At 37.3% G+C, this 15,386-nt stretch overlaps 1 protein-coding gene across 2 annotated transcripts in view; it reads right to left on the bottom strand.

Annotated features, from left to right (window-relative positions):
* Window positions 1–15,386, bottom strand: part of MSH3 (mutS homolog 3) — a 291,930-nt gene that overhangs the window by 139,392 nt on the left and 137,152 nt on the right. For both annotated transcript variants that reach the window (XM_037801425.1, XM_037801426.1), the window contains exon 12: window positions 14,956–15,065. In XM_037801425.1, the coding sequence (XP_037657353.1) occupies window positions 14,956–15,065 (110 nt within the window). The remainder of the gene's footprint in view (window positions 1–14,955; window positions 15,066–15,386) is intronic.

Here is a 15,386-nt window from a genome sequence, read left to right as displayed (position 1 = left end):
TATTCACAGATGACATGATCCGTTATGCAGAAAACCCCAAAGAATCCACAAGAAAACTAGTAAAGCTAATAAACAAATTCAGCAAAGTTGCAGGGTATAAGATTGAGTAACACACAAAAATCAGTTGGGTTTCTACACACAAGCAATGAATAACCTGTAATAGAAATTAAGAAAACAATTCCATTTGCAATAGTATCTAAAAGAATAAAGTATTTAGGAATAACTTTAACCAAGAATGTGAAGGACCTGTGCGCTGAAAACTAAAATAATGCTGAAAGAAATTAAAGAAGACACTAATGCCAAGACATCCCATATCCCATGTTCACAGATTAAAAAACTTAATATTGGTAGGATGTTAATGCTACCCAAAGCAATTTACAGATTCAAAGCAATCCCAATTAAAATTCCAGGAGGTTTTTTTTTTTTTTTTTTTTTGCAGAAATGGAAAAGCCAACCTGCAAATTCATATGGAATCCTAAGGGGCCCCAAATAGCCAAATTAATCTTGAAAAGAAAAACAAAGTTGGAGTTCTCACACTTCCAGATTTCAAAATGTACTACAAAGCCACAGTAATCTAAACAATGTGATACTGGCATAAAGATAGACAAATAGACCAATGGAATTGAATTGAGAGTCCAAAAACAAACCCAGACTTCTATGGCCAACTGACTTTTAACAAGGGTACCAAGTACATTTAATAGGGAAAGAATAGTCTCCTCCACAAATGAGGCTGGGAAGATGGATATGCACATGCAAAAGAATGAAATTTAACTGTCTACCTCATACCATATGCAAAAAATTAGCTCAAAATGGATCTAGTTAGCTAATGCTGCCGGAATGCAAAACACCAGAAATGGACTGGCTTTTATAAAAGGGGGTTGATTTGGTTACACAGTTACAGTCTTAAGGTCATAATTACAGTCTTAAGGTCATAAAGCGTCCAAGGTAATGCATCAACAATCCGGGTACCTTCACTGGAGGATGGTCAACGGTGTCCATAAAACCTCTGTTAGCTGGGAAGGCACATGGCCGGCATCCGCTCCAGAGTTCTGCTTTCAAAATGGCTTTCTCCCAGGACATTCCTCTCTAGGCTTCAGCTCCTTGAAAATGTCACTCTTAATTGCCCTTGGGGTATTTGTCCTCTCTTAGCTTCTCCAGAGCAAGAGTCTGCTTTCAATGGCAGTCTTCAAACTGTCTCTCATCTGCAGCTCCTGTGCTTTCTTCAAAGTGTCCCTCTTGGCTGCAGCTCCTCTTCAAAATGTCACTCTCAGCTGCTCTTCAAAATGTCACTCACAGCTGCACTGAGTTCCTTCTGTTTGTCAGCTCATTTATATGGCTCTAGTGATTTAATTTAGACCCACCCTGAATGGGCGGGGTAACACCTCCATGGAAATCATCCAATCAGGGTAATCACCCACAATTGGGTGGGGCACACTTCCATGCAAACAAACCAATCCAAGCATTCCAACTCAATCCCCACTAATATGTCTGCTCCACAAGACTGTATCAAAGAATATGGCTTTTTCTGGGGGACACAATACATTCAAACTGGCAACAGGAACTAAACATAAGAGCTAAAACCATAAAACTCTTAGAAGAGAGAACCTAAGATGGCGGCTAGGACAGACAGGGCAAAAAAACACCTCAGTGAAAAATACTAGATAAAAGCCAGACAGTGACCCAGAACACCAGTTCCAGCGATACACCAGCCAGACAAGGTCTGCTAAATCCACAGGGACCATGCACTTGGTGGAACCAGGAGTCTGCTTTACAAAACAAGTGAGTAACCCTGCTGAATTCCTGGCAGCCATGCTGCGGTATGGGGAAACCGTGGGTTGGCATTTGGAGGCAGACTAGTTCTTTTTTCAAAAAAACCCAAAAGCAGCTGCAGATACGGCAGTGAGAACCGCACAGTGAAGCACAGCAGGAATGGGCTGTGAAAACACCTCAATATCTGGCATGGAAGATACCCTTTCGCACACCCACTGCTAATTATCTTGGAGCAAGCAAGGCAGAGGTAAGCCAAAAGGGGAAAACAACCACGCCCCTTGCAGCCATTGTCCTGGCAGGCTGGGAACACTCCTGCCAAGGGCCAGAGCCACAGTCCAGAGCCACACCATAAAACCCAGTGTGACAGGAAGTGTTTCTAGCAACACACGCACATGCCACAATATCGGGCGTGAACAATAGCCTTTTGTGCACTCACAGCTAACTGTCACGGAGCTGGGAAGGTAGAGCTGTGTGAAAAGGGGGAAATTAACACGCCCCATTCAGCCATCCTTACAGCAGGCTGGGAACGCCCCTACACGGCCTGGCGGCCCAGAACTTCCCTTGAGGGATGGCGCGCACTTGTGATGTAGCACAGCCTTCCCTCAGCAGAGGCCCTAGAAGGGCACAGCTTGGAAGAGGGACCCACTCGGAAATCCCAGGGACCATACGCCAATACCAAAGACTTGTGGGTCAGCGGCAGAGACAATCTGCGGCAAGACTGAAACGAAGGTTTAGACTCTTGCAACAGCCTTAAACTTCCAGGAACACCTGGGAGGTTTGATTATTAAAGCTGCCCTCCCTCCCTAACCGCTCAGACACACGCCTCACATTCAGGGTGGACAGCACCAACAACACACTCAAACTTGGTGCACCAATTGGACCCCACAAGAATCAGACCCCCACACACCACAAAGATAAAGTTGGGGACAACGGACTTGAGGGGAATAGGTGACTTGTGGACGCCATCTGCTGGTTAGTTTGAGAAAGTGTATGCCACCAAGCTGTAGACCTGACAAATTAGAGATAATTCTGTGAATAGTCCTACATATCCTAAAAGAACCCTATCAAGTAAAGCAAATGCCAAGGAGCCAAAAACAACAGAAAATTTTAAAGCATATGAAGAAACCAGACAATATGGATAACCCAAACCCAAACATCCAAATCAAAAGATTAGAGGAGACACAGTACTTGGAGCAATTAATCAAAGAACTAAAGTCAAACAATGAGGGCATGGTACAGGATATAAAGGACATGAAGAAGAACATGGCACAGGATATAAAGGACATGAAGAAGACCCTAGAAGAGCATAAAGAAGAAATTGCAAGAGTAAATAAAAAAATAGATGATTTTATGGAAGTAAAAGAAACTGTCGCTCAAATTAAAAAGATTCTGGATACTCATAGTACAAGACTAGAGGAAGCTGAACAATGAATCAGCAACCTTGAGGGCCACAGAATGGAAAATGAAAGAACAAAAGATAGAATGGGGAAAAAAATCAGAAAAATCAAAATGGACCTCAGGGATATATATGATAGATAAAATAAAACATCCAAATTTAAGACTCATTGGTGTCCCAGAAGGGGAAGAGAAGGGTAAAGGTCTAGAAAGAATATTCAAAGAAATTGTTGGGAAACACTTCCCAAATCTTCTACACAATATAAATTCACAAAGCATAAATGCCCAGTGAACTCCAAATAGAATAAATCCAAATAAACCCACTCTGAGACATATTCTGGTCAGACTGACAAATACGGAAGAGAAGGAGCAAGTTCTGAAAGTAGCAAGAGAAAAGCAATTCACCACATACAAAGGAAACAACATAAGACTAAGTAGTGACTACTCAGAGGCCACCATGGAGATGAGAAGGCAGTGACATGACATATTTAAAAAACTCTTAGAAAACACAGGGAAAAACCTTCATGACACTGGTTTTTGCAATGATTTCTTAAATATGACACCAAAAGCATAAGCAACAAAAGAAAAAAAAAAGGAAAAATATACTTTATCAAAATTTTTGCACAAAGGACATTATCAAGAAAATGAAAAGACAACCTACAGAATGGGAGAAAATACTTGTAAATCATATCTGATAAGGGTTTAACATGCAGAATATGTACAGATCCCCATAACTCAAAAAAAAAATGATAAATAATTCAATTAAAAATGGGCCAAATACTTGTATAGACATTTCTCCAAATAAGATACACAAATGGCCAATAAATATATGAAAAGATGCTTAAAATCATTAGTTATCATGATGGGAAATGCAAATCAAAACTGCAATGAGATACCACTTCACACCCACCAGAGTAGATATTGTTTTTAAAAAAAAAACAAAAACAAAAACAGAAAATAACAAGTGTTGATGAGGATGTGGAAAAACATGAACCCTCATACATTGCTGGTGGGAATATAAAATGGTTTAGCCACTAGGGAAAACAGTTCGGCAATTCCTCAGAAAGTTAAGCATAAAATCACCATATGACACAGCATTTCCACTTCTATGTATACATCCCAAAGAATTAAAACAGGGACTTAAACTGATATTTGCACACACATGTTCAAAACTTTGTTATTCAAAATAGGCCAAAGGTGGAAGCTATCCAAGTGTCCATCAACAGACGGATAGGTAAATAAAACATGGTATATACATACAGTGGAATATCATTCAGCCATAAAAAGGAATAATGCTGTGATACATGCTACAATGTGAATGAACTCTGAAGACATTATGTTGAGCAAAATAAGCCACACACAAAAGGACAAAAACTGTATGACTCTACTTTTCTGAAATACCTAGAAAAAGCAAATTCACCGAGACAGAAAGTAGCTTACAGGCCACCAGGAGCCAGAGTGGGGTGGGGTGGAAAGTTATTGTTTAATAGGTACAGAGCTTTGGTTTAGAGTGATGAAAGGGTTTTAGCCATGGATGATGGTGATGGCAGCAGATTTGTATACTTGATAGTGGTTAAAATGGACAATTTTGTGTTGTATATATGTTACCACTATAAAAATTAGGGGGAAAAGAACAAAGCATTAATGAATTGACAAAATGGTAAGGCGCAAACTCTAAAAGAAGGTAGGAAGCCAGAGAAACAATCCATCAGCCAAAGCCACTTTGCCCCTGAAGAGAGATGCCAGAAGAAGCTGCTGTGAATGTGAAAATAATGGTGAACTGGAAGGGTGTACCTGCAGCCTAGGTTAGCATCATTTGGACAGTCTAAAAAACTCAAGCACTGAACCTGAACTTGATTAAGATGGTCCTAGGACCTGACAGAAGCGCAGAAAAAAACAAACAAAAAAAACCTCTCTGGATAAGCCTTCACATTATCCTAAAAATAAATTTCCAAATAATAAAAGCAATACATAGACAAAGATAACCAAACACAAAAAGAAACCAGGTGAGTAAGAACCAACAGAAATAACAGACAATATAAACAGACACACAAACTGTAGCTAGCTAATTGGGGGACAACAAAATGATTTTTAAAAAAAGCAAAAAAAAACAACTCAATGAATGTAAAAAAAAAGAGTCACCAAAAGAAAGCAAAAGAAACAGAACAGGAAGGGAACTAGAAAACAATCAGTTACGTAATTTTCATTGCTTCATAGGTGATCTTTCTTTGCTGTCTGGCTATATGTAAGATTTTATCTGATTAAATGTCTTGTAGTTTCACTATAATTTACCTAAATGTGGACTTTTTATTCATGTTTAATCACACTTCAGGTTTACTGTGCTTTCTAAATCTAAGGATTCATATCTTTCAGGAAAAATTCTCATCCTTTATCACCTCTTTGAATATTATCTCTTCCCAGTCTAATTTTCTCCTGAAAATCTGATGAGGATTATGCTAGACCACCAAATTCTAGATTAGTTTTTCAACCTCTTGTATTTTCAATCACATTGTCTCTCTGTGCTACATTCTGTGTGTCTTCACATGCATTTTGCATTTCAGTTATTGTATCTAATTCCTATTTAACCCATCCACTGTTTCCAAAAGTTTTATGCAGTTCTTTTTTAAATCAACCTTGTCCCTTTGATAGTATTTTTGTTCTGTATTCATATCTTTTATTCTCTTTGACTTCTTTTAACTTGGTAGTTTGATACTTATCTTTATAATTACGTTACCAACTGGTCTCAGGATCCTAATTCTGCTGCTTATGATTCCTACTGACCTGCATGTCAACATGTCTTTTGTAACTAAGCAAGCCTTCTCTGGGATTCTTATTAGGCCTGGACTGATTGCATATCCCTCTGGAAGGATGTGCACTTGCTTCTGCTGGATACACTGAGGCACAATGGGACCATTTAAAGTAAATTTCACAGCTTGGCAATTGCCAGACCACAGATAGTATAAATTGAAATTGCTCACTTCAGTGAAGGTGAGCCTGTGGTTAATAATTCTTGGAAACTTTTCCCCTGATGAGACTAGGCCAAGACAGACATTTTTTTTGCTATCTGTCTTTTACTAAGATTATAGTCTTATGGGTGTCTCACATTACTATAGGCTCACTAACTGAAAAGGACCAAAGACCTTCCCTGTCTCCCATAAGGCAATTAAACCTAAGCCTTTTTCATTATTAAGATCTGCAAAGGCCCAGAGGGCAGCTGCACCATAGTAGTCAATTCACTTCTGCATCCAGCTCCCTTTTCAATCTGGTTTCTGAGTTTTCCTCTTAACTTTTTTTTTTTTTTTTACAGTCTCAGCTACATCCTAAAACGATGTTTGCTGTACTTCATCCAGCATCTAGTTATTTCATAAAGGGAAGAATTTTTATGATATTAAAGCCACATATTACCAGAAAATGAAATCCTTCCATCACATTTTGAGGGGAGGTATTCTGAAAGTCCCCATCAATAAAGGCATAAAGATGAAGAATGATAAAGCTAAAAGAGAGAAGGAGGAAAGTAAGCCCAAAGAAAGTTGCCATTTACTATTGGTCATTTGAGCCTGTCTAGATCTCACTGAAGTCCCAATACTACAGAACAAAGGACAGGCCAGTTAAAGTTCCTGAATCTATGCATTCTAAGAGATGCAAGCTGACAGGGCAAACATTTTTTAGGTAAGAGGACTTAAAGTTGATTTGTTTCTTGGCAGCAGACCCCCTTTCAGCTCTTATACAAAGCAGAGGTAAAGAGGAATGGGTCAGTACCAATCAATCACAGCACTCAGTTACTAGCACCTATACTTCACTTTGCATCTATGAGCAGTACTATGTCCCATGGGCTGAGTAAAATCTGAGTCGTCACATTGACTGTTATATTGTTAGGCACAAGGAACATGGGTAACCACAAAGAATAAATAAGGTCTAAAGCAGTGAATTTCAAGATGTTCCAGCAAGTTTAAAATGTCATTTAATTTTGTTAATATAAATTAAATGATAAAAGAAAATATGTAACATTATATTAGTCATTTAGGCCAAGCTTTGAATTAGAAATACAACCACTAATGCTCTAAATGTATGAGTTTACCAAAATAAAAACTAATTAATTATTCAAAAGTACTTAGTGCTTTAGAAAATTACACAAAAATGTAGTCAAGGACCTACTTCCTAACACCAACAATTACGTATTTTCTTCATTTTAATTATTTATGGGATTTAAATGCCAAGAATAAATTTAGCATGTTTAATTCTCTTAAGCAGTTTTCCGAAAATCTAATTTGGATTATAAAAGTATTCCTCATTTACTCTAATTATAGTATTAAGCTACATAGTGAGTAGCAAATATTTTATTTTTGGTACAAAGTTTTCTACTTGCATCTCTTTTTCCTTACTAGGAGATTATAATTGATCAAATTAGATTAGAAATTCTTTGGGAACAGGAACAACACAATCTTACTGTTGAAAATGAATAATAAAAAGTTTCAAATAACTATCTTATACTATTAAGTGAAAGACACAAGGTATTGTGTATGTTATGCCTCCATCTACGTAAAAGGGGGTGAGGCATATACATTCACATTTGCTTGTTTATTTTTTGAAATGAAAATTCTCTAGAAGGATACACAAAAATATAATATCTATGACTATCTAATGGGATTTGGGCAGATGAGGGGCAGGATGAAAGGGAAACATTTCACTGTAGATATTTTCATATTTTTAAACCTTTCAACAGTGTAAAGATAATGTCTGTTCAAAACTTCAAATAAATCAATTTTTACATGCTAAAAAAAGTACAATGGGGTTGAAACAACAATAACAAAGGAAGGGAAAAAATAGCCACTCCTTTGGTAAACATTTGTTAGCTTCCCTTGCAGTTAGGTGTGACCACCGGAATAAATCCCAGTCAATGAGATGTGAGCAGAAGTGATATGTGCTATTTCAAGACCTGGTTCATAAAAAACAAAAACACCTATCCTTCCTGTTCTTTCCCTTTCCACTGGCTGGATGTCAATGCCCAAGATGACCTTGGAAGCCACAGGATGAAGACTGAAGATACTCTGGAGTTCCTAAACGCCTACATGATGAGCACCCCACCCACTCCCAACCTGGAAAGGTCATGGATTGTTTATGTAAAGTAGAAAACAAAGAAATTAACTTCTATTCAGTTTAAGCCATTAACTTTTTCTGGGTCTTTTTTGTTGGCAGTTTGTTTCACTAGTCAAATTACTATCTTATTGTTACCAAACCTATTAAATTTACTTAGTCAATCAGAACATGAAACTGAGCTTCCAAAGTTCCCAGTACTTGCTTTAAGTTTAGAGCCTTAAATAAAAGAGAAAGGTTGGGATCCAAGCCCAACCACATAATATGACAGTATTTCAATTGTTAACCATTGTGTCATCCTGAGAAGGACTGACACAAAGTCTCTTACCACTCATTAGTGGTCAATGTAAATTCTCTGTACAGTCCTGCCTGTACCTACATGCAAAAGATAAAACACAGACAAGTACCAGATTCAGGAGAAGTACTGGCCTGGACAGACCCCAGACCACTCACAATCTAAGCCCACAGTCTTTCCCCTTGCCATCACTGGAATCCTTCAGCTTACGAATCTTATGACCGTCTTCCCATCTTTCTAAAACAAGATGTGGTAGAAACACTGGAGGTTCTCAAGGCTCTCTAGACAGATAAACCTGGGTTTGAATCTTACTTTCACCTGTTTATGATGGGGATAGTGGTGTGGTAGCAAATCCATTAAAAAATATATGTGTTTGTGTATGTATTTTATATAGAATTATTTTTTAAATAAAGCATTGAAAATATAGCTAGAAAACTAACCTACCTGTATCCCTTTTCTTTTCTTTCCTTCCCAGAAGTAACCATTGTCCTGATACTAGTGAATATCCTTTCAACTTCCTGTTTTTATATTTGTAGCACTTACATCTGAATACCTAAACAACACAGGATATTGTTGTGTGTTACAAAATTTAAATAAATGGTATCATGCTCTATGTAAGCTTTTATAACACTGTTATTTTGAGATTTACCCATGTTGTTACATGTAAACTTGGGCCATTAACTGCTGTATTATATTCCAATGTACGAATGGATCATTTATTTTTCCATTCCTCTACTGATCTTTTTTTGGTATTATAAAGACCACAGCTACCTTCTCAACCATGTAATTGATACTAGGAACCACAGCAATCATTTATATATGCTGTCTCATTTGGTCTTCACAAAAAACTATGAAGTAAGTACTGTAATTCCCATTTTACAGGTGAAGCAACTGAGATGTATAAAAGTTCATGACTGGCCCAAAGTGACACAAACGCGTGAGGGAACCAGAACTCAAGCTATTCCGATTAACTCCAAAACTGTGCTTTCAGACAAGCCTCTACGTGCTTGGCTGGGTGACCTTGGATAATTAACAAATTATCATCTACAAAACAGAAGAAATATCTATCTCAGAGGAGAGTTGAAATAATTTTACAGTTAATACTGATCAAAATGCAACACAGGAAGACACCAGTTTCCCAACCTGCTGTTTTCTTTTCCACTCCCCTGTTTCTTCTGAGGTTTAAGTGCTCTGTTTCCCCAACACAGACACTTTTACAGAGTGCCTAAGATCTTACCTTTTAGGTATTAGCTCTTTCCCCATTCTACCATGGCTACTTTTTTCTTGCATCTCTCAGATTTGGACCTTTGTTTCTTTCTTCCCAAATATTTTCCCTTACTTTTTCATCCCTGAAATCAATTTAACATTTTGCACTGATACCTTCACTTGGATACAGTACAGGATATATTCCAAAGATAAGATGGATGAATGATTTTACAGCCAAGAAATTGCATAGTGTTTGCAATTTACAAAATTCAATGGTTCTTTTCAATTTCACTCCAGTTGTTGAATAAATGGGCAATACATTTAAATGATAATCAAGACATTTGTTTCCATTCGAAAGATAAGTACATTAGATATCTCTGTGCCAAAAGGAGGAAGGATTTGAAATAATGAGCCTATCTGAATCACCAATTATGGCATTCAGATACTACAGGTATGGCCTTCAAGAGTGTAGGGAAATCACAGTGCACACAAACATTTCTATGCAAATAAATTCAGAATCAGATAGTTAGACCTTTTTACACAGTACTTAAAACAGCGACATCTACAGCTGGAAGACAGCACCTTCCTACCACCCAGCTAAGTCATATGACATTCCTTAGGCAACTTCCATCTACTGCCAGTGCCACTAGGGATCTGACAAGATGCTGATACACCATTTCTTCCAGTGTTAAGTACAATGTTCTCACACCTGATCAAACAATTATACTTCTAAAAGAGAAGAAATGATTTTTCTAGAACCAAATCTGTGGCACTAAAACAAGGAATTACATAAAGGAAAACTGTCTTTCTAAGGTTCTTTTAAAATCAAGGAGTTTTTCTTAGAAAAATAAACTTCCTTACATGGGCATGCCTTTATTTTCAGAGCTTACTTAGAACCCCAAGATTATCAGATTGGATTTATTTGTTCAAAATTTATTGCTCACCTATTATATACAAGGAACTATGAGACAGCCCCAGTGTACTCTGGGTATGTTTTGGAGTTGGAAAGGATGAAAGTAAGAAGTAGGACAAAATTGAGGGGAGTTAACTTTCTAATGGGGAAGGAAGGAGAAAAAGGAGATAACTGAGCTGGGTCTTGAATGATTCACTCTTTCAATTATTTATTCAATAAATATTGACAAGTGCCTGTTACAAATAAAGCTTACACTTTTGTGGGAAACAGACATGAAATAAACACTCACAAATATTAATTATGAAACATCCAGCACACTGTCAAAGAATGATACAAAGAAAGAATTAATGAAAGAAATGAAATTAGGCAGTCAAAGAAAACCTCTTTGAAGAAGAGATATTTTAAGCTGAGAGCTAAAGGATAAGGAGTTAGCCATGTACAGAATGAAGAGAAAGGAAAGACCATTCTAACTTGGGAGACCAACTAGTACAAAGACCTTGAGATAAGAAAAAGCTTGGGACACTCAGGAACCAAAGGAAGCCTAGCATGAGAAGAACACAACGAGAGTCAGAGAGAAGAGTCACGTTAAAGAATTTTAATTTTATTTTAAGCACAATGGGAAGACAATGAAATGTTTAAAGCAGGGGAGTAGCATGACTCAGTTTTATTTTGAAAAAAGAGATCAGCCAGGAGCCTACTGCAGCAATCCAAGTAGGAGCTTATGATAGTTAAGACCAGGGTGATGGCAGTAGAGACGGCAAGACATAGATAGACGCAGGATATATTTTAGAGATAGAATCAACAGGACTTAGATTGGATGTGGTTATGAAAAAGAAAATGCCTGGAACAACTCCCAGGTTTCAAGTCTAAGCAACTTGTCAAGGGGAGATAACAGTTCCTGAAATGAAGCAACCAGTAGGAGAACTACAGACTGAAGAATCTTCTTCCCCCAAATTAGCAGAACTGATAAATGTAGGTCACAACACATAGGAAGGCATAACTCATTTATAAAAGGCAATGTGGTATTGCCAGAAAATGAAAGCATCGCAAGTGTCCATCAACTAATGAATGGATAAATAAGATGTGCTATATACACACAATGGAATATTGTTCAGCCACAAAAGAAAAATAAGTTCTGATACATGCAACAACATGGATGAACCTTAAAACATCATGCTGAGGGGAAAAGCCAAACACAAAAGTACAAATATTGCATGCTCTCACTGATATGAATGAAGTATAATAAGCAAACTCAGAGTCAGAATCTAGAATATAGGTTACCAGGTGACAGGGTGAGAATAAGGAATGAGGAGTTGATACTTAAATTGTACAGAGTTTCTATTTGGGTTGATCATAAAGTTCTGGTAGTGAATGATGGTGATGGTAGCACAATATTGTGAACATAATTAAGAGCACTGAATTATATAAGTGAACATGGTTAAAAGGAGAAATTTTAGGTTGTATATACGTTACTAGAATAAAATTAAAAAAAAAAACAACAATGGAACTGCCTAACACAGTGAGAACCTTAAGTTAAGCCATGAACTATAATTAATAGTACAAGTATAAGCATGTTTCTTCCTGAATTGTAACAAATGTACCAAACTAACACAAGGGTGGTATATGGAAACTCTTTTTTATGCAAGATTTTTCTGTAAACCTACAATTCTGATAATTTTTTTTAAAGGCAATATTGTTTCAGTACAGTAAAATCAAGTCTCAATAATCTAACAATAATCTAAGGAATTCTTTTAATCAGTCACTCAGCATAGAGTAAACACCATTTATACTTTCTAGAAGTCACTAGTAAAATTCTGCACCAAAGAGGCAATTTTATAGAACAAAAGGGGCTGAGGAACGGAAAATCCTCTGAATCTTGAAGTACTTTGGTAACTGGATTTGTGAATTGGTGTGACTGCTCTGAGAACTAGAATAATCTAAAAATATAAAGAGGATCTTAAGAGATATAAGAGAATTCATGGATGACTAACAAATAGTGGGATCTTACAGAACTTTGGGAGACGTGCCTTGTCTGGTTAAATGCCCTTGTCACCCATTATTTGTTCTATGATCTCACTACAGAAGAACATCAGACTCTAAACTAACCTTGGCTGTTAATGTCAGAGAGAGAATATTAGCCTGAATGGACCACTGATGTGCTAAGCATGGCATTTGTTACATTAGCGTGAAAAAAAAAGAACAACAACATATACCTGAGCCAAAGACTAATCATTTGAAGATTTTCTCTAGGTATTTGTTTGGAATAGGTTGCAAATGCCATTAATATTTAACCAGAATTCTTCTGGAGCAGATTTTAATGGGTCAGGAGGATAAAGTTTCAACTATGAACATCAATAAAAGGTGAAAAGAAAAAAGATTTATTTGTTTGTAGCTAATTTAAGTGTTAGGCCAGTCTAAAGTTCACACATGAAAGCATCAATGTTCAAGGCATGGCATGTTTTCTATCAGCCTTTCTGGAGAGGTATGATCCCCAGGAATACGTGATTCAGCCCAACAATAGCATATAACATGGGTCTACTGAATTTTTCTCAAATTAATTCTGATTACACAAAAGGAAATTTAACATCAGAAATAACAATTTAAATTTACATGAAAAAGTTCACCAGTAAGTCTGCTTCCACTGAATATTTCAACCAAGCAAATAAAAGAAGCAAGAATTGCTGTGGATGTTTAGGCAGATATCTTTCCATCACCCAAAATGTTACACCTGTATTTGTGTCCACAAATTGTCTGCAGAAAGCCATCTTGTACACTTTTGCCCCATAAGTTTCCCTTATTTCATTTAATATTAACGAACTAAAACAGATACTCCCTATTTTCAGAATTTCTTCTTCACATCTTTATGGTCAAGAAAGGAAATCAGAGTGATCCACTAAACTGAAGTGATTTGGTAATTATCGTCATCAAAAGTGTCTTAAGATTAGTACTAACATTAACAACACATCTATCATTTACTGAAGATGACTACCTACCAAGCACAGAGTAAAATGGAGCTAATAATAGCATCTATCTAATGAGGTTATTATGCATCTTAAAAGCAAAATGTAAAGCATCTAGCATCATGCCTGAAGTGTCTCCTTATTCCTAACAGAACCCTGTGAGGAGGTATTTTACCATTTCAAAGGGAGAATACTGAGGCTTAGAGTGACTGACTCACTCAGTTGACAGCACCACTCACTGCAGTTCTCTTAGCCACTGCCCCATGCTCTCCCTGGTCTATGTATATGGTAGCTATTCAGGACAGGGGTTAAGTGTCTGCTGTGCTGATGGAGTCAATGCTGCCTTTAAATCTGGGCTTTCCCTCTATTAGCTGTGACACAGAACATGCAATTTAAGCTCTCTGAATCTGTTTCCTTATCTCAAGGGCCAACCTCAGAGGGTTATTTTGAGTACGAAATACATAGTTAAGTACACAGAGTTCAAAAAACAATAGCATGTGTTCATTCAGTAAATACTGATGGAGCTCCTATTATGTGCCAGACCCAATTCTAGGCCACAGTCCCCAAACTTGTCTGCAAATCAGAATCACCTGGAAGAGCTTTTAAACATTCCAAAGCCCAGGCCACACTTCAGACCAATTAAATCACAATCTCTGGGGGTTAGAGACAGGCATCAGTAGTTTGTGATGCTTCCCAGGTGATTCCAATATGCAAATGAGTTTAGAAACCACTGTTTTTGGCACCAGACTCCAGTACCTTCCCAAAAGGAGCTCCTAGTTATAAATATCTCACAACTGAAACCTCTTTCAGATTCCTACTGTTATGCTTTGGCTCAGGTCTTCAGCAGCTCTCCATGAACTTGTCCCTTCCACCACTTGTCCCCTCCTACACACAAGCAAGCCCAGCTCAGATCATATCACTCCCATGCTCAGCATCACTGAATTAACTCCCTCCAGCTACCAACTCCTCAGCCTGGCCTGCAGGGTCCTCTTACAAAGGCCCATTTTTCAAGTCTGCCCTTTCCCTAGTTCTGAAGCTCCTGATGATCCAAACTAATTGGATAACTCACTTCCCCAAACACAGTTCATGTTTTCTAATCTGCAAGCAGGCTCATTTTGGGGGCCAAGAAAAAAATGCTTGTAACTCTAGGCAGTACATTGTCAGATACAAAATAAAAGCTTCCCCAGTTAAATATTCTCACAGCATTCTTACAAATTATGGTAACCTTGGGGAATGTAGGTTCTTAAAGGAGTCTTACATACCTTTAATTTCATGAGTTTGTATCATTTCAGATTAAACACACAAAAAAGACTTCCTTTTACCTTAATTTAAGGAGTGGCTGGGTCACCCACTTCTTTAACTTCCGTCGCCCAAATGAAGTTTTAGTATGGTCTAAAACCCAAAGTAAACTTCCTTTGGTTTTCATGTCAGTCTAAAAAAGAACACAAGACAACTTTTATTAACTTGTATCAAAATAGCTAGTTGTATCAAAAGGCCAGTTTTTCTTGTGCCCTAATTATCCTACACACCCCAATTTTAAATGTTACACATGCCCAGCATAAAGTGCTATACATATAGGTGTTCATTTAATGTTTGAGAAATGAATGAATACACACATGCAATAAAGTCTTGATAGCTTGCACAGAAAAGGGACAGTCTGTAGATTTTAGTTAACTAAGAATAAACAATCAGTCTTTTAAAATATATGCTTCTTCTAAGTGTCTTAAAAATGTAATTATACACTTTCCCACCT

Source organism: Choloepus didactylus, chromosome 13 (genome assembly GCF_015220235.1).
Source record: "Choloepus didactylus isolate mChoDid1 chromosome 13, mChoDid1.pri, whole genome shotgun sequence".
Lineage (NCBI taxonomy): Eukaryota > Metazoa > Chordata > Mammalia > Pilosa > Megalonychidae > Choloepus > Choloepus didactylus.
The sequence above is the reverse complement of the archived record's forward strand: the minus strand, read 5'-3'. Positions and strand labels throughout refer to the sequence as shown.